This window comes from Eschrichtius robustus, chromosome 20, assembly GCF_028021215.1.
Source record: "Eschrichtius robustus isolate mEscRob2 chromosome 20, mEscRob2.pri, whole genome shotgun sequence".
Lineage (NCBI taxonomy): Eukaryota > Metazoa > Chordata > Mammalia > Artiodactyla > Eschrichtiidae > Eschrichtius > Eschrichtius robustus.
The window spans coordinates 9,828,252-9,852,436 of record NC_090843.1 but is presented as its reverse complement, the minus strand read 5'-3'; the positions used below and the strand labels follow the sequence as shown (position 1 = coordinate 9,852,436).

The following is a 24,185-nucleotide window of genomic DNA, read 5'->3' as shown; positions in this document are numbered from 1 at the left end:
CTATAAACTGGAGGTAACAGTGCATAGTCCATTGTCAGGAAATGCACAGAGTTCATAGTCGGACTTTGTTGTCAAGTTCAAATAAAAATGGAAATGGAAAAAGATTTTAAGCCATGGATACTATGTGAGTATAGGATAGTGTTATTTATAGGAAAATATGCTGAATAGAATGGAATTAAATAGAGTGCCTCTCCCTTAGGACATTGGATTTTCAGGTTGCGTCTAGAATACTCTCTCTGACGGTAACTTACCCCTCATCCCGTCCTCTAAACGCGTTCCTTGTCATTGTGCCAGCCTCATGTTGGGCAGGTTGCTGAGGTCGAGGCGAGTATTAAACAGAAAAGCAGAGGTGCTGTAAGTGAACATCTGTAGATACTCCTCACTCCCTTCCTTAGGAGTTGAGTTTGTATTTTGCGAAATCAAAAATGGTTACATCTTTATTTTTAAGCTAGAGCGCTTGGCGCTGTACAAAGCACACATCTCAGCAGACCTGCATCACCATCTGCTGGGACCAGTTTTGAAGGGGACTTGCTCTGGTCTGGATTTCATAGGCTCTAGCCTGGATTTCATAGGCTGTCTGTGGACCGCACCAGCGTGAGTGCCCGCAGCGTTGAACAGAGGGTCACGACTGCCCTTTCTTCTTGATGAAAGAGATGAACAGAAATGGGCCTCGGGTTCTGCTCTGAAAAGAGCGGACCTTTATCCATCGTCTAAGGCTTTCTGCAGCCTCCCAAGTTCTCTTTGGTACGGAACATAAATGCATAGGGCTGGCTGCCAGAGGTCAGGACCCAGCGTCCAGGAGGCAGGTGGGGTGCGGAGGGCAGCAGGTGGAGTTGTCTGAGGAGCCAGCATTGTGGAAAGAAGAGGCAGGGAGTGTGGGTCTTGGCAGGACACCGGTCTGGGGCCTTAGGAGCCCCTAGCCTGCCAGTGGGCAGTGGAGACGAGGACAAGGCAGGTGCGGTAGACCTGGACGGGAGGCGTCAGGACCTTGTGGTGCAGCCCTTCCTGTGGCTCTGGAAGATTCGCTGAATATGTTGGGGGGGGGGTGCTGGCAGCACAGGACGCACATAGAGTTTGCTGCTGGTGACGTTAAATGTGGAGGGGTAGACGTCCTGGAAGTTTTTTATAATATCCATTTCTCACTTTTCCCTTGCATTTTGACAGCCTTCCAAAGGCACCTTTACTGAATTTACATTGTTCTTGTCTCTGCTCCTCTTTCTGTTTGTTGCAGCCCAGCTGAGATTTCCTTTTTAGAAAAAGACTCTTGTAACTGCTGCTGTCTTCTCCTGTTACCTTGTGAAGAGCTTCTGCTCATGGGGATTCAGATGGGTTCATTTTGCAGCTGGGACAGTCACTAGATGCAGAGGGGCCACAGGCTTGTGGGTCCGCGGCTCCTGGGGGGGGACATGGAACTCCGCCGGGGCTGGCATTGGGCAGCACTGCTGAGATGCGCTGCTCTTGGGACCCACATGTCCTCCTCCTGAGCCTGTGCTGGGTGTGACACACCAGTGAAAACGGGGACAGAAGTCAGTCCTGCTGCCCTCAGTTCTGCTCATGGTCAGGACTTGCGCAGCCACTCCTTCCCTTCTTATGAAGATAATTTCTTGACTTTTGTATGTTCTTCCTTCCTTACCCTATGGAGAAATCATGAAAGCTTAACTTCTGACCTAGAAAAATGCAATGCATTTCTTTTCTAAGTCAGTGGCTGTTTCTGCGTCTCCTCTCTTTCTGGCACCTTAAGTCTCTTCTGTTAAGCGTTCAGGATTCTGATTCATAGAAATACGTTGGAATCCCACGTAGACAGCGTGGCATGATGGTATAGTTGCCTCAGGGGTTTCACACGCATTATAACAGGACTCAAGTATGTTCCTTCCACTAAAGGAATAATTAGTCATTAATCTGAGCAAATGTTTTGGGGTAAGTGGCTGGTGACATTTCCATATTTTCTCTGAATAGAAATTTCAACATACAATTTTGCCTCATTTGTGGATCCAGATACACAGAAAGGTATAAAATGCGGCGTTGCCGCCTCTGCTTGCTCCCTCTCCACACTCCTCGTCTCTGAACAGGGTCCCTGTTGACAGTTTCAAGTGCGTCCTTCTCAGATCTTGCGTTTACCAGCATTGGTGCCACGCGCATGGTGTCCTGTTCCTTCCCGTGGCACAGTGTCTGGGAGATCTTTCTGTGCTGGCATCTACCAATCAGCTCGTTGTTTTTCATGACCAAATCGTGTGTAAGTAGTTTTCATTTTTGCACTTTTGGGAGTACATCCATTGGATAAATTCTTAAACGGAATTGCTGAATTGAAAAGTACTGCAGAAAGGTTGCGCCGTTTACACTCCCCCAGCAGAGCCTGGGCTGCCTGTGTACTCCCGCGCCCTTGGCGGACGCTTTCATTTCTGCCAGACTCACCAGAAGCGGTGTGGTGTTCGTGCTTTAACTTGAGAGTTTAAGCGTCCTTCATGTCTGGCCACTGTGTTTCTCTTTCTGGGTCTGCTTTTTATGTCTTTCGCTGGTTGTGTCCACCTTTGTCTTACTGCTCTATATGCTGCTCTCCTTGTGAAAAGAAGTTAATCCTCTGTCATATATTTTGCACATTTGTTGTCCTGGTTGTTTACCTTTTAGCTCATAGAACTTTATTTTCCATTCTGAAGCTTTACATTTTATTGTAGCAAACTGAACAGACTCTCTGAGATTATGACCATATTAATCCATGCTTTATTCTAGAATTTTTGTGGTTTCTTTTTTTACATTAAAATCTTTGATTCAGCTAGAATTTATTCTGATATAAATGAGGTAGACATTCAGCTTAGTTTTCCCTCAAATGGGTAGCTGGCTAATTGCCCCCCCCACCATTGACTGAATAATCCTATTTTTCTTTATATTTTTGTATCTTTTAAAAATATTTTCTTTATGAGATTTTATGACTTGAAGTGCCACCTGTGTGTTTCAGTATTTCTTGAGTTTCTTTTCTGCTGTTTTCCTTCTCTAGTGCTGAAATTTCAAATTATTGATGTCTCAACACTTTAATCTCTGGCAGAGGCTCGCCTCACATTACCCTTCTTCCTCTTCATAGTTTTCTAGGCTATTCATACATACATTTTCCATATGAACTTTAATATCGTTTTATCTGTTGCGCTCCTGTGAAACTCTTGTTGGTAAGGTAAATAGTTTTAGAAACTGAGGCACATACTGAGGACAGCTTTTCCCGCAGGGGTCTTTCTGCCCGTGCTCAGATCTTCCTTGTTTTCTTGGTGACTTGCTCCTGGCACAGTACGCGCGCTGGCTTGTGGGGAATTTGCTGGTGTTTGGGGGTAGAAGAGAGGAGGATCTGCTTGTACTGGAGGGAGGAGGGCCCCGCCCTCTCATGGGTCAGCTCGCCTCCTTGAGCTGGCGGCTCTGAGGCACCGTGCCGCCCTGGGTCTCCGCGGACAGAGCGTTGCCCACCGCCTGCCTCAGCCTCCTCGTGGCCCCGCAGTCCTCCCCTCCTTCCTCCCTGCAGTCTCCTCCTGTCTCTGCTGCGCCCTCTGTAAAGGCCAGGAGGGAGAGGATGGCCGAAGGCAGCCCCGGCAGGGATGAGATCCCTGCGCTGGTGCCAGGAGCAGGCCCCATCAGGGAGGCTGGCCCTTGCCTGCCCCGGCTCTGCTGCCTGTGAGCGGACCCAGGGCCACTGGGACCCAGAGAGCGGGCGCCTGGGTCGGTGCCTCCAGCTCCTCTCGGGCTTCTCTCAGACCTCAGGGGCACTTCTCTGGACTTCGGGCAGCTCTGAGAAGGGTTGATGTCTGGCACCGGGAGCTGGCTTTTTCTACTTTGAGGTTAGAGTTAGGAACTGCTACCCTCTCGGTTGCTTCAGGCCTTTCTCAGAGAGGGGACAGAAGCCAGTCTCGGCTTCTTTGAAGAAGCATTTATGCTCCTAGCTTTTACTAAAGAGCAATTCAGCATTTTAAAGCATAAGGAATAGGGTAGAATGGTTGAAACTCCATGCCTGAGTTTTGTGTGACACAGAAGCAGGGGAGGCAGGGATGCTGAGTGTGGAGGGCTCCACGCCTGGTATGGGCTGGTGCAGGGCCTTTGCCCAGGAGACACGGGGCTCGGGGAGGCCGAGTGCGTAGGGTTAGCAAGTCTGTGATGTTGATGAATTGAAAGACACTGATTTACTGCCTCTCAGGAGCTGTCTGTGGAATAAGCGAGTGCTGCAGACCACCCTGCGCGCGTGGCGGAGGGCCCGGTTCAAGGCAGCCCTGGGGAGACGGCGCGTGGTGTGGGGAGCGGTGTCGCACAGGGTGGCCGTGGAAGCTCTGAGCAACCGGGGGGGCAGAAGACACTTAGTCCTCTGTTCCCGCTTCTGAGCCCAAGTTTCGCTGCCTTGGACGAACGCCCTGTGTTCCTGTCACTTCTCCCTGGCCACCGCGGAAAAGCTCCCCGTCCGTCTCTCCGGGTGCCCCCATGCCCCTTCCCACTCTGTCTCTACCTTGCCTCCTGCCTGACAACAGGACAGTCAGATGTCCTCATGCCAGACTCAAAGGGCATGGTCTGACTTGTGCAGCTTTTCCAGGCGTTTCCAGTTTGTTCTCCCCTGTCCCCGTTTGTCCTCTGTCCCCAGCCTCGAGGGCCCTCTCACCGATGGCCCAGCCTCAGCTCTCGTGGGGTCTCCTGGGACAACCTGGCCGCGGGCTTGGCTGTCTCTGACCCCGTGACGCCTGTCGCCAGCATTCATTTGGCGCTTACTTGCTGCTTGATTCTTTTTTCTTTAAAAGGACCAGTAACATGTAAGCTCTTTGGGGGCCCGAACCATGTCTTACCATCTTTGTATCTTCTACGGTAACTAATAGGGTAGTTACTAATAGGGTACCTGGTTTATGGGTGGTAACCATTTTTTCCCCAAAGATTGTTTGTTAGATTACAAGTCTGAGAAAGTAATTTTTTAAAGCTTTTATTTTCTCTGTTGGTAGATTTCCTGAGATTACTAGCCAGTGAACAGTCTTTTTCTCTGATCATCGCTGTGATTTCATAAACTTGATTGTGGGGCCGTTTATTGAGATCTGTCTTTAGAGAAGAGGCGGGCCACACTGCAGACTTCCTGTCGGTAGCTTTTCACTCTCACTTCTTGTCTCCTTGCTTCCTTGGATCATACTGTTTGTGCCAAGAATTGACCGTGGTGCGGGCTTTGCTGCCAGCCAGTCTGGCCTGGCTTCACGCTGAGGCCTTTGCTGGTTTACACGCTACAAGTCAAGCCCAGTGGTGGATCCTCTGTTGCTGAATTGTAGCTGGTGAGTTAAGGGTGAGCCACAGTGAGCCTGTGCCTTATGACCGAGTCATGCACAGAAAGTGATAGGTCAGGATCTGCCTGCTGGGACCTTTAAATCCCTGGAGTGTGTCTGTGTGTATTTTGATGTTAGCTCAGAAAGGGGGACATAGCCCTTAGGACTGTGCAGAGTGCTGTGAGAATATTTATGGTATTTTACTGGAAGGCAAGAGCTTAATTTCATGGGCAGATAACCCCCTGGGAACAGGACAGTGTCCAACCAGGTGGTAAACTGCATGATACAAACATTGTTCCAAGGAAACGGTGTGAAGAAGGCCTTTAAGTGAGGGTTCATTTGTGTGAACTGAGGGAGTTCTCCCCGTAAGAGGTGGCTCTTCATGGCTGGCCAGGATGAGCCTCTAAACAATGACAAGGAAACGGAAACAGGCTGGGCACGAGGTGCTCTGGTGGACCAGGGAGGATGGGCTCTCCCTGGGGCCGGGTGAGGGATGGGCAGCTCACCAGACTGAGTGTCAGTTAGGGACTCTCAGTCCATGTGTTTGTTGAAAACTTGTCTCCCTTTTGCACCTTAAAGCAAAGATCTCGTAAATAATTTTAGGGTTTATTTCTCGTAGATTTGGTATGATTCTTTTAGATGAGAACTGCCATTTCGACACAAAAATAAAATTGTTCATATTGTGGCTGTTTCTTTAAAGACAGGCTAGGCTGCAAAGCCCAAGTGTTTGGTTAGGTCTGGTGACCCTCCTGGTGATGAGGAAACCTCAAGAGTATGGACAGCACGTTAGTGTGGTGGGGGAGGATGCCTCCTGTCAGCGGTTTCCTAAGGGCAGAGGACTGGAAGGCAGGGGAGGGTGTGGGATTTTTAAGTGTTTTTCCTCCTGTTGTTGTCGTGTGCCTGGACCAGTGCTTCTTAAGCAGGACACTTTTGCCCCGCAGGGGATTTGGCAACGTCTGGAGACGTTTGGGGTTTCCTACCTGGGGGATAGGGTGGGGTGTTGCTGGCATCCAGTGGGTGGAGGCCAGGGTGCAGTTAAATGTGCTCTAAGGCACCAGGATGCCCTCGACACAGAATGATCCCCGAAATGTCAATAGTGCCGAGATCGGAGAACCTCATCTAGCGTAGTGGTTTATTTTCTCTTTTTTCTCCTTGCTTATTTGGCACTTGTTTTAAAATCCTTATGTCTCCTCCCTTATTAGTCAAAGGCAGTGCTTCCCAGAGGGGTCTGCAGACAGGGCTTCCAGTCACCCTGTGTTCTGGCTTAACACGGGGCCCTGAGCCTCTGGAACCCGAGTCTCAGCCTGGGGTCCCAGATCTGTGTGTCTGATGGTGCCCTTGGTGATCCTCGCGCCCTGGAGTTTGAGAGCCACTCCTCTCAGGCTGTAGCGACGTTTCTTGTCACCAGCCATCTTACAGTATCGTCCCTGGACCCACCTGCCTCACTCAGCCTAGCCAGAATATACTGGAACGCTCTGTTGCAGCCTCTGGTGCGGAAACACCTATGGCCCGTGTGTGGAGAGAGCGGCTAGCACATGGCCTGAGTGGGAGGCAGGTCCTTTTTAGTAAAAAGGCTGGAGTGTGCCACGTGGAGACAGGGGGCCTAGGGCCTCCGAGGACGGGAAGCCGGGGGTGGGGGGGGATAGTGTTGGAGCAGCGTGGTCAGCGTCCCTGCCTGCTGACACGGGGCTGGGCAGAAGGAGGTGGCCTTGCGCTGAGGGTGACAGAACAGCCTGCCCTCTGGATCCTGCCCGCTTGTTTATCCACTCAGGAAGGGAGAGGGTCCCTTAAGTAAGGGTTAACATCCTCCCTGGGAAGCCACCATCAGCTTTTTGCTTCCAAGGGGGAGAAAAAAGCCGCTGCAGCCTGTGAGCAAAGGCTCTTGGCGCGTCCCCCCTCCGAGGCCGCGAGTGGGGGCGTGGTGGGCGGGGCACTGTCATCGCATTCATGGAAATAAGCCTGGAGGACGGAGCACACGCTCCAAGTGTCAGCCCGGCGACATCTCCGTCCACGCCTGCCTTCCCCACCAGCATCAGTTCCCTCTCCACCCGGGTTTCCGCTCAGCTTTTGTGTCCGCGGCCGCCGCCTCTGCCCTGGCTGTGCGGACGCACGTTCTGTGCGGGCTCCATCGCTGCCTCCGCCCGGCGCTGTGGGGGCAGCCAGGGGCCTGGGACTGGGGGGTCGCGGTGCCGGGCCACCATGGCCTCTGAAGCTGAGAGCTGCTGGCTGCCTGGGCTTTGACGTTGCCGCCCTGGGGCTGCCGGGATCCTGGGGCTGCCGGAGAGGGGACTCGCCCTGGGTAAGAGGCTGGGTGGGTGGCGCGTGTGAGCCCATCGTGTGCAGCTTCCTGTAGAGCGCGGATCCCTCTGTTGTTGTTATTATGCGCCGCCGCCACTGCCGGCCTCTCCCACCCAGGAGCAGGCAGCAGCGTGATGTGTGCAGCGGCTGCTTCTCTGCATGTCTGTCTTGTGGTTTCGCATTCTGCTCTCTCCTCCTAGGGTTTTTCCAGTAGCTTCTTCAAATAGAGGTTTAAGCCTTCAGTGTGGTTTCTTCTAGGCCTGAGATTGAGGAACAAGCTAATAACCGATTTCTGTGGTCCTGCTCTGGTGAGGTTAGAAATAGGCTGGCAGAAAGCAGAGGGGCAAATCCGGCAAGATCCCCCTCTCAGCCCACCCTAGGAGTTTTTATTTTACTCATTAAGAACTTTGGAACCTTCCCCCGGTATGGTAGCCCTCTTTCCAAAAATGCACACAGAAGAGGAGCTGGAGACCCACGTTTATTTTAGTGCCAGGGGTCTGTTCCAGCTGTCAGCCAAGGTTGGGGGGGGGGCAGTGTTTCAGTCTGCAGAAGTATTCAGGGTTTTACAAAGGGCCAGCGTACACATAGGCTTTAGGAAGGCGGGTAAAGTGAGAGCGAAGTGACTTCTTCGGTTCTTCACGCCCTCACCGAGCCTCTCTTTTGGAGGGAAGGGGTGTGGTGGCACAGCTGTGCAGCGCCAGAGATGGCAGCTGGTGTGGGGAGGGAGGAGAGGGGCGCCGACGCTCAGTTCTGCTGCTGGGATGGGAGCTCCCAGACTCGCCCTGAGAGCACGAGGGCTGCGCGATGTCTCAAGGAGCCAGAGGTAGAACATGGCTCTCCTTGCCGAGCTGGCTCCGGCGCTGCTTGCAGTCTCTGTGACCCTTTCCAAAACAGCCTTGGAGACAGAGATCGCAAGTATGAGTGCTGGAGAGAAACTGCTGCAGAAGTCCAGCTGGGTCACATAGTACCACTGCTAGGTTTTAGAAAAGCTTGAGGTTCTTAAAATGATTATTTTCTAGTGTTCAGCTTTTCTTGAAAGCAGATGTTAACTTTATTTTTCTAAACCCAACTTTTAGGATGAAATTTTATGACTTTGTTTCTTTTACTACCTTGAGATTTGACTTCATTTTCCCTTTGGTTAGCTGGTTGAGTCATAAGGTTATGCAGACTGGTCTTTGAGTTCTAGGATTTCTTAGATAAAATGTGTTGATTCCCTTCTCTATGTAAGGTAAGATGATAAAATACCCTGCTTTCATGAGACAGTTTATGGAGCTGTTTATTATACACCCTCTCATTGGGAAGGACAAGGATTCTGACATGCCCATTCCTGCTTAAGGAAACCAGGGCAGGGAGAGGTGGTGGTTTCTCCAGGTCACAGAGCAACTAGGCAGTGAAGCCCACACAGGTGTCCCTCCCCCCGCCCCCCAATCCCTGGGCAGTGTCTCATCTCAGTTAAGGGGGCCTGAGTTGTTAGGTTAGTGGCTAGATGAGACGTCTCAAAGACTGAGATAGGAACAAAGTTTTCCTTAAAGATGCAGACTATGGTAATAAAATCTTTAATATACTTACTTCTAGGTGGGAGACTGGGTGGTCTTTGTGTGGAAGGAATTTAAGCTAGAAGAGTAAATATTCACCTGGGCAATTTGCTAGAAGGCACCTCTCACCTCCTGTGTTGAATGTCAGTTATGCTAGCCACGGGCCAATTTAATTCTTTCTTTTAGAATCACTTAGGCTGTAAATTGGTGGTGAGACACTTCTCTTCCAGTGCTTTACACAAAAGTCAAATCATAGCTTCTTGGGAAAGGGACTAAGGTAAGCAGAAATCGGCAAGTCAGGATATTGCTATTAAAATTTTGTTTCATTTGTTTTTAATTACGGTAAAATATATGTAACATAAACTTTACCATTTTAAGTGATCGGTTCAGTAGCCTTAAGTTCATTTACCTTGTTGACAACCATCACCGCTATCCCTCTCCAGAAGTTTTGCAAAACTGAAACTCTGTACCCGTTAAACACTGGCTCCCCATTCTCCCCTCCCCCAGCCCCAGACACCCACCATTCCAGTTTCTGTCCCTGTAAATTTGGCTTCTTTAGGGACCTCATGTAAGTGGAATCGTACAGTATTGGTCCTTTTGTGGCTGGCTTATTTCACTTAGCATAATGTCTTCCGGGTTCCTTCATGCTCTAGCACGTGTCAGAATTTCCTTCCTTTTCGAGGCAGAATAATATGGTATTAAATTATACAGAGGGTTGCTGTAGTTTTGACTTAGTTGGAGGGGAAAGGAATTGTTTCCCAAAGTCGGGAGACTTTCTGTAAAGGTGTGAGGTGGTCAAGTCAGCAGACTGTTGGCCGTATATGTGTCCACAAGTTTCAGATTTCGGTCACATCCCTTTGCTACGTCCTCCTGTGCCCTCTGGTCTTGACAACTACCCTGACGTCTGTCTCTAAGTGTGAGGCTGTCAGCGAAGCCCCTTAGTCATTGTAGCTTTCTGTTTCACTCATCTCTATGTTGCCTTTACTTAAGGACCCTGTGAATTTTGGTTGTTTTCTTATCCCCATCGTGAAGATCTGACCTCATGTATTTCTAACGTCAGCATAGAACTGAGAGTTTTGTGAAAATCTGCTGACTGTATGTCACCAAAGCCTGAGTTCTTTCTAGTCTTTTGGGTTTTTTCACATTGGAAGGCACTGGGATCTCTTGGGAGACCAAGGTGACTTACCCCAGGGTGGGGCAGAGTGAGTGATCTGACCGGAGGATCTGCACAGGCTGATTCAGAAAGTGCCTGGTGGTATGACCAGTACCCACCACACCGTGAGTTCTGTACGCAGGCCCTTTGATCTTTGTCTTTGGAGGCACACCGCCTTCACTCCGTGGGCAGCTTCCCAGATTTGCGCTCTTGAACCCAAGAGCTGTTTGTAAATAGCTCATGTTCCCTCTGGAGCTGGTAACAGTTTCTGGAGAGGGTACAGGAAGGCCCAGTGCTTTACTTTACCTTTCTTTCTTTTTTAAGAACATTTATTTTACTGAAATATAGTTGATTTACAATGTTGTGTTAATTTCTGCTGTACAGCAAAGTGATTCAGTTATATATATATACGTGTGTGTGTGTGTGTGTGTATTCTTTTTCATATTCTTTTCCATTGTGGTTTATCATAGGCTATTGAATATGGTTCCCTGTGCTATACAGTAGGACCTTGTTGTTTCTCCATTCTGTGTATAATAGTTTGCATCTGCTAATCCTCATGCTTTACTTGACCAGGCTGCTGTGGCTCCAGGTGGGCAGGTGGTTTCTGAGGCTGTGTGTGTTTTCAGTTTCATGAAACTCCAGCCTGGAAAGGGTCTGGCCTTGCTTAGCAGGGCACCCTGGCCGGCGCAGGCTCCGGAGGCCTGGAAGCGCTTCTTCTGTACGCCGACGCCCTCCTGGGCTGCGTGGAGACCAGACCTGTCTGTCTACTTTCTCCACACGTGGGGAAAAGGGAGGGCCTTATGGACTCTTGGCCTCACCTTTTTAAATGTTTCCCTGCTGTGCTGGTTTAAATTTAGACCCTTCTTATCCACCGAAAGGCAAGGGCTATATATAAGAAGGATGATGGTTGATGATTATGGTGGAAAAAATAAGGCAAATGATGTATTTTAAAGCTAGGCAGAGGGACCTGGTATAGCTGGAGGACCTCAGGGAGCTGTGTCTGGGCCCTGAAGTGCACCTCCAACACTTTGATATATGTCACCCCTGGGGACGAAGGGCAGACAACGTGGTCCCTTTTGGCTGGCAGCCGCCTGTATTCCTGTTGAGCAGAAACTGCTGTCAGAAGATCTGCCTTTTCAGTTGGACTTCATGGCAGGTCTCTGGGCACCTGCCCGTGACTGTGACCGCTGGAGAGGGAGAAGCTGGACCTAGTGATGCCGCATGTGCATATCTACCCGCCCCCAGCCCAGAAGGAGGGCGCTGTCCCTTTAAGAGAGCCTCCTTTGTATGCGCTGGATGGAGCACATTGCTGCTCTGGGTTTCTGCCGGTTAAATCCGCAGAGCAACATTTAAATAAAGAAATAAATAGAAGGTCCCCTTGTGTGGCTTTTCTATTCACAGCCGAGCACAATGGTCTCTTGTTGTTGTAGGCTCTTTAATCCCCTTCATTAAATTGGAGCCCTGCAAGGGAATGGTGAGGGGCTGCTGCTGGACTGGTCCCCGTGCTGGAAGCAGGACACCTTGTATTGAAATTAACCTTTGCAGGCACGAAATCCCAAGGGCTCCAGGCCCTCTGCCCCGTGTCCTTTATGCGCAGGCCGCTGCCTCCCTAGTTGCCATTCTTTTCAGGAGAAGAGCGTTTAGCTGCCTTCCTGGCACAGAAGCGTGGCTGCAGCACGTGGCAGTCGGGGGGGCGGGGGGTGTGCGGGGGGGAGGAGTTGTTTGTTGCTCTGCCATCTGGCCCATCAGATCTTTTACAGTTTAACCCTAATGGCTACGCAGGAGAGCCAGGGCTTGGGTAGATAGATGCCTTTCCCAGGGGCCCACGCTGCTTTCTCAGAAACTCGGGGTGCCGAGTGGATGTGGTGGTTTCTGAGTACCAGCTGTTCCTGTCGTGTCTTGGTGGCAGCCTTCCAGGGTCCTTGAGACGCCAGCTAGGATCCTAGGGATCACTTACTCCTCTGGCTCTCCAGCCATGGTTTTGATTCTTCATGCTGTTAAATGAAATTAAGCATTTTGTCTGTGGAATTTTATTTTTCCTCATGGGCAACATGAGAATGAGGGCTTGAGTTGAAAATTTGGTGTTGCATTGATAAGTTTAAGCAGAGGAAAATACATTTGTTAAAATGCTGGATTTTTTTTTCTCACCTCAGAGCAAAATGCCACTAGAAAAATGAGATCTAAATCTGCTTCTTTTTTTTTTTTTGTGGTAAGTTCTTAGGTGATTTGTTGAACCAAAAGGGAAGCAGTGCTGTGATTTAAGGGTACTAAGTGTGGAATGGAGAAGCGATTTAGAAATCACGTGGTTAATGTCAGGAGACAGCTTCAAAGTAAATGTGGATAAATGTCTTGCTGGTTCTAACTGCACATTGGCTAGAAGTATCTTCCATCTGACCACCAGGACATATTGATGTTCCATAAGATGTTACGGAAAATCCCGAACGAACTTTTTGGCCAGCCCAATAGAAGGCCTGTCTTTTTCTAGTGACCATAGACTAACATTTTTATTTTTCATTTAAAAAATGCAGTAGTACTTAACTGTATTTCTTTAAGCAAGTATTCAGGAGCTCATGTGCCCCATCTCTCTCCATTCCCAGACCCCCCTACCCAGAAGCAACCACTCATAATGAACTTTTTCTGGTTTTTGATCTTCTGGTAGATGCTGCCAGGTTTGTATTGATATTCTCTTCCTGCTGATTATTTTATCAAAGTCAAAGATTATCTCCTGATTTCCTTCACTTGCAGCATTCTTTCCTTCACTCTCTCCCTGTCCATTTTTGATAGTTTTTCACAAATGTCTGGTCGCTTAATTTTCATCTTTGAGACTCTCATACACACATGCACAACCTTGATTTCTGTCTGTGATCTTTCACGCGTGCCTCCTGCTCCTTTGTAAGAGGAGGTGCGGGGACCCCGCTTGCCCTTCGTGTGCTCCTTGCCTCTCTCGGGCCCTCACACCTCCGTCAGCTCTTTCCCCATTTCAGCATGCTCACAGCTGACTACATACAGCTTTTGTCCTGGAACCTGAAGTGGCCTCTGTGCCACGTGCTCCCCACCGGCACCCGCCCCGCGACAGGAGTGTGCGCCCTCCTGGGAGCTCTTCCCAGCGCCAAGGTCGATGCCTCCTTTCTTGCCTCCCGTTGGCATGTGGCTTGAACCCTGATTCCCTCTAGCCTTTGTTTTTCCTGTTTCTAGCTACCTTGTTCTTCTGTTGAGAGGAGACCCAAGTGATGCCTTCTCCCATCGTAAACACTCCAGCTCTTTCCCATTCATTCTCTCGTCCACTCTTCCTGAGGATGGTCTTCTTGCAGCCCATTGGCCTCTTGTTCTAATCGGATCCTCTCCACGCTGTGAGCGTGCGTGCGTGTCGGGTCAGAATCGTTTTTGTTTAGAACTTTGAAAGCCCCTTCCACTGTCTTCCGGGATCTCTGTTGCTCCAGCCCGATTCTTGTTTTGTGGGTGGTCTGGTTCCCCTCTTTACTCCTCATCGAGGTTTTAGGATCGTCTTTAATCCTTCAACTTCTGAACTTTACTCTGAGGACTTCTCTGAGATTAAAAAAAACTTTATTATACTGAATGGACTGACTTCTTGCTTATATTTTGTTTTGCTTCTTTTTTCAAGTCTTTTCTTTTGCACTTTGTTCTGTAGGAGTGCCTCAGCTTCATCTTTTATCCTTTTATTGACTTCTTTTATTTTGGGAGAGGCTAGAGGGGCAAAATATGTTTAATTTCCAAGAGCTTATTCTTTTTCTGTAATTGTCTCCTTTTCATAGTTTCCTGTTCTTTCAAAGTTTTCTTCTGTTCCCTTAATTATCTCTGTCTGCTCCAGGGTAGATTATCTGCTCCCTGCCCTGCTGGTTGCCATTCGGGCCGGAGGCTCAGCCATCTCTGTGAGCGGAAGAATGATACGGTGGATGGGCTGAGTGGGAGCTCCAAGTGTGGGGACGGGCCTGGGGCATAAGTCTGCTCTCCACAGGGCAGTACCAGGCCTCCCAAATACAGGAATCGAGGCTCCGCCCTGGGCACCCTCTCCCATGCTTGCTCTCCGCGTGCCGGTCCAGCTCCTTTGTTTTTGCCTGGGGACAAATATATATTCAGAACCTTTGGGTGCCAGGCACTGTGCTGGATGCTGCGAACACGGCAGTGTCAGGCATGCAAGGTCCCTGCCCTCGTGGAGTCTGCTTTCAGAGGGAGGTGTTGGCGCTCTGCCTTCTTTGCCCTGGAAATTCGTTGAGGCCTCTTTTGCCGATGGCCCCTCTCCCCGTACTCTGTGGTATTGCAGGATTGTACCTTTTTTTATTCCTTTACTCTCTATAAAGCAGCATCTCAGAAGGTGGAGGACCGCAGGCACATTTTGAACTTCTACTGCAGAAACTAGATTGTGACCTTCCAGAAAAACTGTCTTGTGCGAAGGCTAACCCAGAATGGCTGGGTGCTTTGATTCTGAAAAGGAAGCCACCACTGAGAGTTTCCAGTTTGGAACAATAGAAATTGGCTTCTCAGGGTATCCAGCAGTCTTGAGATACAAATTTTTCACATCATGGTTCTGTTTTTCATCAGCCTTGTTATGAGGACCGTAGTCTTCCCTCTGATTGGGGCGAGACTCCTTAGTGATCTGATCAAGCCTTCTCTGTGGTTCAGAGTCAAAGCCTGGTTATTCATTCCCCCATGGAATAGCTATTAAAGAAATGAACTATTGCCTCAAATTTGCAAAACCATGTTATATTAGAAGCTCAGGAAATTAGTTTCTTAAAGGGAACTCCTCATCTTTATGGACTAGAAATTTTTCTGGTTTGTGAAGTCCAGAAGAAGCAGAATGAACTCCTTTAGGCGTGCTTTTCTCTAGAATGGGGTATGAATCAGTAGAGTTTGTGTTGTTTCTTAGAGTGGTTTTTGCTCTAACTAGAACTGATCTGTTAGTTAACTTTCTCCTGAAGTAACTGTTGGAATGCTTACCCCTGAGTTCACAGAGACACAGTTGAGGCCGCACTTGGAAGGCCTGGGCTGGGTGTAGGTGGTCTGTTGGAATCTCTGGATGGCTCTGTCTTCCAGCCTCTAGTGAATTAGGAGTGTATTTCAAACTACAGGACTCAGTGCGTTCATTAGGCTACGAAATCAGTTTCGTGGGCCACAGCGGCTGTTAGGAAAACTAAGAGTAAAACAGTAGAAAATGTCAATGGATTTCACGTGGTGAGGGGTTTGTTTTTGTTTTTGTTTTCTTTTTTTGGCTGCACTGTGCGGCATGTGGGATCTTAGTTTCCCAATCAGGGATCAAACACATGCCCCCTGCAGTGGAAGCATGGAGTCTTAACCATTGGACCACCGGGGAAGTCCCAAGGGTATTATTTTTGATACTGTTGTGTATGGGGGAGATTGGGTCGTGAAATCAAATACATTTCTTAACTGTGGGTCTTGGAGAAGTTTAAAAGACACTTTTCTAGAGACTTTCCTGGTGGCGCAGTGGTTGGGAATCCGCCTGCCAATGCAGGGGACACGGGTTTGAGCCCTGGTCCGGGAAGATCCCACATGCCGCAGAGCAGCTAAGCCCGCGAGCCACAACTACTGAGCCTGCGTGCCACAACTACTGAAGCCTGCATACCTAGAGCCCGTGCTCTGCAATGAGAGAAGCCACCCACCGCAATGAGAAGCCCGCACACCGCAACCAAGAGTAGCCCCCGCTCGCCGCAACTAGAGAGCCTGTGTGCAGCAACGAAGACCCAATGCAGCCAAAAATAAATATACAGTGGAGAAAAGACAGCCTCTTCAATAAGTGGTACTGGGAAAACTGGACAGCTACATGTAAAAGAATGAAATTAGAACACTCCTTAACACCGTACACAAAAATAAACTCAAAATGGATTAAAGACCTAAATGTAAGGCCAGACATCATCAAACTCTTAGAAGAAAACATAGGCAGAACACTCTATGACATAAATCACAGCAAGATCCTTTTTGATCCACCTCCTAGAGAAATGGAAATAAAAACAAAACTAAACAAGTGGGACCTAATGAAACTTAAAAGCTTTTGCACAGCAAAGGAAACCATAAACAAGATGAAAAGACAACCCTCAGAATGGGAGAAAATATTTGCAAATGAAGCAACGGACAAAGGATTAATCTCCAAAACATACAAGCAACTCATGCAGCTCAATATCAAAAAAACAAGCAACCCAATCCAAAAATGGGCAGAAGACCTAAATAGACATTTGTCCAAAGAAGATATACAGATTGCCAACAAACACATGAAAGAATGCTCAACATCATTAATCATTAGAGAAATGCAAATCAAAACTACAATGAGATATCATCTCACACCGGTCAGAATGGCCATCATCAAAAAATCTACAAACAATAAATGCTAGAGAGGGTGTGGAGAAAAGGGAACCCTCTTGCACTGTTGGTGGGAATGTAAATTGATACAGCCACTATGGAGAACAGTATGGAGGTTCCTTAAAAAACTAAAAATAGAACTACCATACAACCCAGCAATCCCACTACTGGGCATATACCCTGAGAAAACCATAATTCAAAAAGAGTCACATACCAAAATGTTCATTGCAGCTCTATTTACAATAGCCAGGACATGGAAGCAACCTAAGTGTCCATCGACAGATGAATAGATAAAGAAGATGTGGCACATATATACAATGGAATATTACTCAGCCATAAAAAGGAACGAAACTGAGTTATTTGTAGTGAGGTGGATGGACCTAGAGACTGTCATACAGCGTGAAGTAAGTCAGAAAGAGAAAAACAAATACCATATGCTAACACATATATATGGAATCTAAAAAAAAAAAAAGAAAAAAAAATGGTCAGAAGAACCTAGGGGCAAGACGGGAATAAAGATGCAGACCTACTAGAGAATGGACTTGAGGATACGGGGAGGGGGAAGTGTAAGCTGGGACAAGGTGAGAGAGTGGCATGGACATATATACACTACGAAACGTAAAATAGATAGCTAGTGGGAAGCAGCCGCATAGCAGCAGGAGATCAGCTCTGTGCTTTGTGACCACCTAGAGGGGTGGGATAGGGAGGATGGAAGGGAGAGAGATGCAAGAGGGAAGAGATATGGGGACATATGTATACGTATAACTGATTCACTTTGTTATAAAGCAGAAACTAACACACCATTGTAAAGCAATTATACTCTAATAAAGATGTTAAAAAAAAAAGAAAAATAAATAAAAATGAATAAATTTGTTTTTTTTAAAAAGACACTTTTCTAGACAAGGGTGGGGAAAAGCTGGATAGAAAAGGAAGAATCAGCTTAGAACCTAATGTAACTAACTAACTAACCTGTGCTGAGACTTAATCGTGGTCTGTTGTTTCTACCCTCTTCTATTGTCTTACATGATTTTTGTGATATATTTGGGGAGAGTAGATTCAGTACTACAGAGAGTAGATCGCAGTAGATTCAGTTTCAGTGCCATGCTTGGCAAGTCGTGCACCCTGCTATGCCTTCAAGCAGAACTGTTCCACTGTGCTGCCCAGTAGAAACGTAATATGAGCCACAAATGCAGTGTTACTCTCCAGCAGCCCCTGTGAGCACAATTAAAATAATATATTTTATTTACCAACTTATCATTTCAATGTGTAATCAATACAAAAAAGTATTAAAGAGATATGTTACTCTTTTGGTACAAAATGTGGTGTGTATTTTACACACACAGCCCATCTCAAACTGGGCTTAATCACATTTCAAGTGCTTCCTACCCACACTCGGCTTGTGACCACCACATCATACGGAGCCGTTCTCACTTACTGAGGCGCCTGCGCGAAGGATAGAAGCATCCAGGTACTGCCCCTCCCATCTGGCAACATGGGGACCTTTGCTGTGGCCCCCAAGGGAATGGGACCAACACTTGTGAGCCCCTCCTAAGCCCCAGGCGGGATGGGGTGCACTTCAGTGACTATGGGACTTCACCCTCACAGCAGCCAGTGCATGGGCGAGGGTGTCCCCATTTTATTGGTGCTGAACGTGGCCTGAATAGGTTCAGTAACTGTGCAAAGTGGCCTGAGTGCTGTGTGGTGGGTTGGATCTGGGATTGGAGCCGGGCATGCCTGATGCCAGCGCCTGTTCTTCCATCGACCACTGGCTGCCCACGCACTCAGAAGGACCGTTGTAGGGCCTTCCTACCCCGAGCCCCTGCTTTTAAAGGAGATGGAGTCTTGAGGAATGTGGAAGCGTTTTGTGGTGAGAACTGTGATGGGGAATTAAGTAACTTCGTTCTGATGAAAAGAGCTCATTTAAAAACATGATTCAAAAAATGTTGAAGGGTATAAAGCAGAGAGAAAAGTCCCCATAACCCCATCCTCAGAGTTAAACATTGTTTCAGTTTGGGGGTGTGTCCTTCTAGATTTTTTTTCTCTGTACATACTAGTCTCTCCCCTTCCCCCTCCAGAATGGCACAGAACTGTCATTCACGTTGCTTCTCTGTTGCCTCCCCCTCCCCTCTAGGGTCATGGACATCGCCCTGTGTCGGGGCTGGACCCAGTGAGGGAGCCGAGGCCTAGAGAGATGGATTAACCCAGGGGCCTGAGCCCCCCACCCCTCAGGATGGAAATGGCCAGGGCCTGGCCAACAGTCCTCCTCTTTCATTCCTAGCCAACCTCATCTCATCTCAGGCAGCCTTTTCTCTCTTGTTTTTTTGTGACAGCTGTTCCTTTATCAGAGCTCTTCTCTGTGATCCACTGTCCTTTCTAACCTTGGTAATCCTGACGGAGAATGGGAGCCAGATCCGTCCCCAGCAGTCGTTCATTTCCGACACTGGCTTCTCACCTCTTCCGTGGTACCTTTGTCCTTTTGCGGTCTCTGGATTGTATTTATTTTTGGCGCGGTAAAAGCTTTCTTAGTAATCCTTCCCTCCTTTTCTGTAGTTCCCAGTGACCTGACTGCAGAGGAGCGCCAGGAGCTGGAGAACATTCGGCGGAGGAAGCAGGAGCTGCTGGCCGACATCCAGGTAGGAGCTGGGCAGCCACCTCGACCAGGTGTCTTCTCGTGACACCTTCTGACTTGGTCTCACCACAGTTCTGATAAAGTGCAGGTATTGATAACCAGCTTTGCTTAACAAGTGAGAGTGGAACCTCGGAGAGGAGGAGTGCTCTGTAAGCTGCACCCAGCTGGCCGGCTGTCAGGCTAGAGTGACAGGTCTCCTGACTGCGACTAGAACCCAGGCTTCAGGTTAAGTAGACCCACGTCCACATCCTGGCGGCCACTTTCTGGCAGGGCGATTCTAGATAGAGAATTTTGCCTCTTTGGTCTTCAGTTTCTTTATCTGTAAAATAGGAATGAAAACACCTGTTGATAGGTTGCCATTAGTTGGATTATTTTAGCCCCTGGGGAAGCCAATTCTTTTAGAATTCTCTGCTCTGTAAAACATTTGAGAGCTCAGGGATGGGGGTGGGGGGTGGGGTGGGCGGGGCACACCCTGTAACCCCAAGCTGCAAAGTGTATCGTCGGAAAGACAGGGTGTGCTCTAGTGTTGGTGTGAGTATACTTTGCTGTGGCCCTAGTTCTTTGATTCCTCCTTCACTGGTAAGTGCTGGGAAAGCTTAGCAGTTCTTCACTCAAAGCCCCCTCCAGCGTGACAGTCGTCCACTCTGAGGGCCTGCTTAGATGGGGGAGGGGTGGAAGGCAGAGCTGGGATCAGCGTTCCCTTTGCCAGCCACTTGGCGGCACTGTTGGCCCAGCACCAGCACTGCTGGCCGGGCAGCCTGGGCGTTGGGGGGGAGTGGTTTATCCTGGGAATCTTCTGTCACCCGCTGTTCAGTGAGCTGCAGATGTGCTCCAGCAGACTGTGTTAAGGCCGCCGTTTTCAGTGGAAAAATACATACTGTACATAGTGTGTATGATTATAAATTTCTGTCCTAGACTGTAAACTCCTTGAGGTCAGGAGGTATCTTTTTCACCTTTGTGTTCCCTAGAATGTTTACTATCTGGTAGGAACCCAAGAAATATTTGTTGAATAGTTGAATTTTCCAAAAATTTTTAGATTTTGGGGGGGGCGTCATCTTATTTAATTTCATTTTGCTTTATTTTAGTTTTTGGTTGGAGGGAGTTGTGTGAGATTTTAGAGATTTTAATTTGATCTGTATCTTCCTCCTGGTAATTCTGGGCTGTGTGTTTTGCAGAGGCTGAAGGATGAGATAGCAGAAGTAGCTAATGAAATTGAAAACCTGGGGTCCACAGAAGAGAGGTGAGTCTGTCCTCTTCCAAGTGGTTTTGTGGTTGTAGCATCGCCAAGTGCCAGCCTGCAATTGTACACACGTGGTGTATTTAAGAAGAAAGTGTGTTTTCTGCCCTCTTTGCCTAGCAAGCACGTACGTAACCATACTTTTTGCCTTCAGCGCAGGGACTTCTAAATGTGAGGGCTTTTGACATTGTTGGAAAGGCTGAACTGGAGAACTTGGCAGGTCCCCCAAAGCCTTAAACTGCCCTTAAATGGTCGTGTGAACTATTTCTTCCCTTCTCTTGTCCACTGTGTACCTATTCTCGAGTTTCTGTTTTTCCTTTTCGGTCAAGGAAAAGCTTAATGGATGCTGCCAATGCAGTTCCAGAAGGCTGGAGGCCCAGTTGTGTCTGGGTGTCATCACAAGCTTGCTGGTGCCTCCCTAAGACTTAAGAGAAGAGAACGTAGAAATGAGATTATAGCACAAAGTGACAAGGGGTGTCTACAGGTTATTTTCTTCTTTTAACTACGTGAAATCTTAGTTGCTTTGAGAGTTTAATTTTGAATGGGGTTCCCAGACCATTTTCTAACTGCTTAATGTCGTAAATGGGCTATTTCTAATTCACTACATGTCTGTATTTTTCTAAGCCTGAGTCTCCCTGTCTGGCTTCATGAGACTGTTTGATTTTGTTATTTTAAACTTGTGTGGGCAGGGCCATCAGGGATTAGTGAAGCTGCATGTCCTGCAGAAATCGGCCAGCTCATCACATCCAGTCACTGCATTGTCAGTTCTGAATTATAGCTTTCTTACTTGCCATTAAAAAAAAAACTGTAGCTTAAAAGAAATGGACAAATAGGAGTTCATCAGAATTTACAATTTCCGCTCTTCTAAAATATACTCTTAAAAGAAATGAATAGGAAAACCACAGATGAGGAGAAAATACTTGCAATACCCGAATTTGAAAAAGGACCTGTATCCAGAATATCTATAGAAAGAACACATAAAACTTACTCATAAAAAAACAGCTTAGGGACTTCCCTCGTGGTCCAGTGGTTAAGACTCCACGCTCCCAATGCAGGGAGCCCCGGTTCGATCCCTGGTCAGGGAACTAGATCCCGCATGCTGCAACTAAAAATCCCGCATGCCGCAACTAAAAAAGATCCCGCACGCTGCAACAAGGACCCCGCACGCGGCAACGAAGATCCTGCGTGCCGCAACTAAGACCCGGCGCAGCCAGACAGACAAACAAATAAATAAATAAATCAGCTTCACTAAAAAATGGGCAAAAAACTTGAACACTTTTATATGTATATAATAGACACATGAAAAATGCTCAGTATCATTAGTCACAAGGAGATGCTTCTTCACACCCACTAGGACGGCTGGCATTAAATAGACAGGTGGCGTCTCGAGTTGCCGAGAGCTGGTGAGAATAAGCAGTGTAAACACTGGGGAAAACGGGATGGCAGCTTCTCATAATGTTGACCATATATCCGTGCTGTGCCCAGCAATTCAGCTCCCAGGTATTTACTCAAGAGAAATGAGAGCGTGCCCACATGCACGAGGATATCTACAGTATTCTTATTTAAAATAGCCAAAAACTGGAATTAGCTTTAAATGTCTACCAGCAGATGAATGGACGAACAGATTGAGGCAATAAGCTATTAACTTGCATAGCATACACTTCTGGGGTTTTGAAAATGCTCTAAAACTGGATTATGGTGATAGTTGGCACAACTTAGTAAACTTAGTAAACATCATTCAGATGTGCACTCAAAATGGGTATGTTATATGATATGTAAACTATACCTCAATAAAGTTTTAAAAAATCATGTTAAAAAAAGAAACCCACTGCGGTAGGAGGAACAAATGAGCGTGGGGCCAGGGTCAGGATTTCAGTGTCCTTCCATAGTTAGACCTAATAAGTGTGCCTGTGCTTTCCTGGATAAATCTCAGAAATCCCTGCAAATCAGTGGACGCGTGTGGGGGTCATATCAGTCTTTCAAAAATTCTCGAATACCTGGAGTACTTAAATGGCTGTGGTGGTTGTTTTACAGGAAAAACATGCAGAGGAACAAACAGGTAGCCATGGGCAGGAAAAAATTCAACATGGATCCTAAAAAAGTAAGTGGAAAGGCAGCAGCCAGAGCCCATAGTCTGTAAGGTGGCGGTTTCCACGGTGTCAGCTGGAACGCAGGGGCACTGAGACAGCTTACCTGCCTGTTTGTAGAGTGCAGCTCATGTTGTGAGCCCTGCTTCCTGCAGAACTTGGAATTACTTAGTAGATACTTCCTCTGTGTCCAGAGCACCCACACCCGTTCTTCCTGTGCCCTTGTCTCCTTTCCGGACCTTCCTGGGGTCTAAGGCACCATTGGCATCTTTGCTGTCTTTCCAGGGGATCCAGTTCTTAATAGAGAATGATCTGCTGAAGAACACTTGTGAAGACATCGCCCAGTTCTTGTATAAAGGTGAAGGGCTCAACAAAACAGCCATCGGTGACTACCTGGGCGAGAGGTAAGGCCTCCGGAGACACCTGTGGCAGGTTGGTCAGCAGTTAGTTACCTAGAGAAACAAACTCCAGGATGCTCCGAGCTTTGTCCCGAGGGGTGCTGGGGAACAGCAGCTGGCGTGCTTGGGGGCGGAAGGACTCCTCCTGTGTTCAGCTAGCAGACAGAGAGCTGCAGGTAGATGGCTGCCCCCCCCCACCCCCGCCCCGGCCACGGGGCCGCAGCGCTCAGCGTGGGAGGCGGCCTGGCTGGGGGTCGGGATGACCTTGGATTCTCAGCATCAGTGTCTGACTTCTGCTCTCCCCCCGACCCCCGTATCTTTTGTTTCTCTTGCTAGAGATGAGTTTAACATCCAGGTTCTTCACGCGTTTGTGGAGCTACATGAGTTCACCGATCTCAACCTCGTCCAGGCCTTACGGTGAGTGCATTCGCAGCTAGCAACTTGTGGAGCGGGAGGCGGGTCTTTGGTTATGCGTCTGCCCTGGCTGGCATTGTAATGAAATTCACCTTTGGCGGTTATTTGAGTATCTCGAAGCATCTTAAAGGAAAGTAGTCTGTTGGCCTATGATTGAAATGATTGGATGGTTAAAGGGAATTAAATTGAAAGCAAATTTTGCAGAACTGTTCCTCAGGTCTTTCATTTAACATTTTGGAAATTGATGAATATTTACACTTTGAATCTTTCCCAATTTCGCTTTAGAAAACCCTTTAATTTCCTGCCCTAGGATAGGAAGTAGATAGTGTGCCCTTCATTTTAGAAGGAAAAAACTCAACATTAATTTTTTTGCTAAATCTATTACCTGTGTCTTTTGAGAAATTGTCATTTGGTATTTTCACTGCCGTTAGTGTAAATGATATCATCTTTTGTGTTGTCATTTAGATAGATGAAAATAATCCAGAGTTAAATCTGTTGACCACAGGTCTCTCTTTGACTTAAAGGGATCAGTCATGAACGCTTTGATAGAAAATCTCTTTTCCTGCTATGTCATCTTTTTTTCTGGAAATTGGAGTTCTTTTAAAATGAGCATTATCTATATTTCAGTCGTGTATCAGTCTGAGGAGGAGAACCATTCTTTTGAATAGGAAAATCTTAATTGTTTTCTAAATGCATTCTCTCCGATCGAGAGAATGGTGATGTGGAGTAGTTAGCCTGCATCTGTTCAGAGTTACTTGACTGAAGGCTGAAGTCCCCCACGTCTCCCTTTGCCGCAGAAATCATTCACGGGGAAACAAATTATCTCCTCAAGTCCCATAACTT

At 47.8% G+C, this 24,185-nt stretch overlaps 1 protein-coding gene across 2 annotated transcripts in view; it reads left to right on the top strand.

Annotated features, from left to right (window-relative positions):
- CYTH1 (cytohesin 1) overlaps positions 1 to 24,185 on the top strand; it is a 79,223-nt gene that overhangs the window by 38,135 nt on the left and 16,903 nt on the right. For both annotated transcript variants that reach the window (XM_068529852.1, XM_068529851.1), the window contains exons 2-6: positions 19,128 to 19,210; positions 20,382 to 20,446; positions 22,478 to 22,544; positions 22,816 to 22,934; positions 23,265 to 23,345. In XM_068529852.1, the coding sequence (XP_068385953.1) occupies positions 19,128 to 19,210; positions 20,382 to 20,446; positions 22,478 to 22,544; positions 22,816 to 22,934; positions 23,265 to 23,345 (415 nt within the window). The remainder of the gene's footprint in view (positions 1 to 19,127; positions 19,211 to 20,381; positions 20,447 to 22,477; positions 22,545 to 22,815; positions 22,935 to 23,264; positions 23,346 to 24,185) is intronic.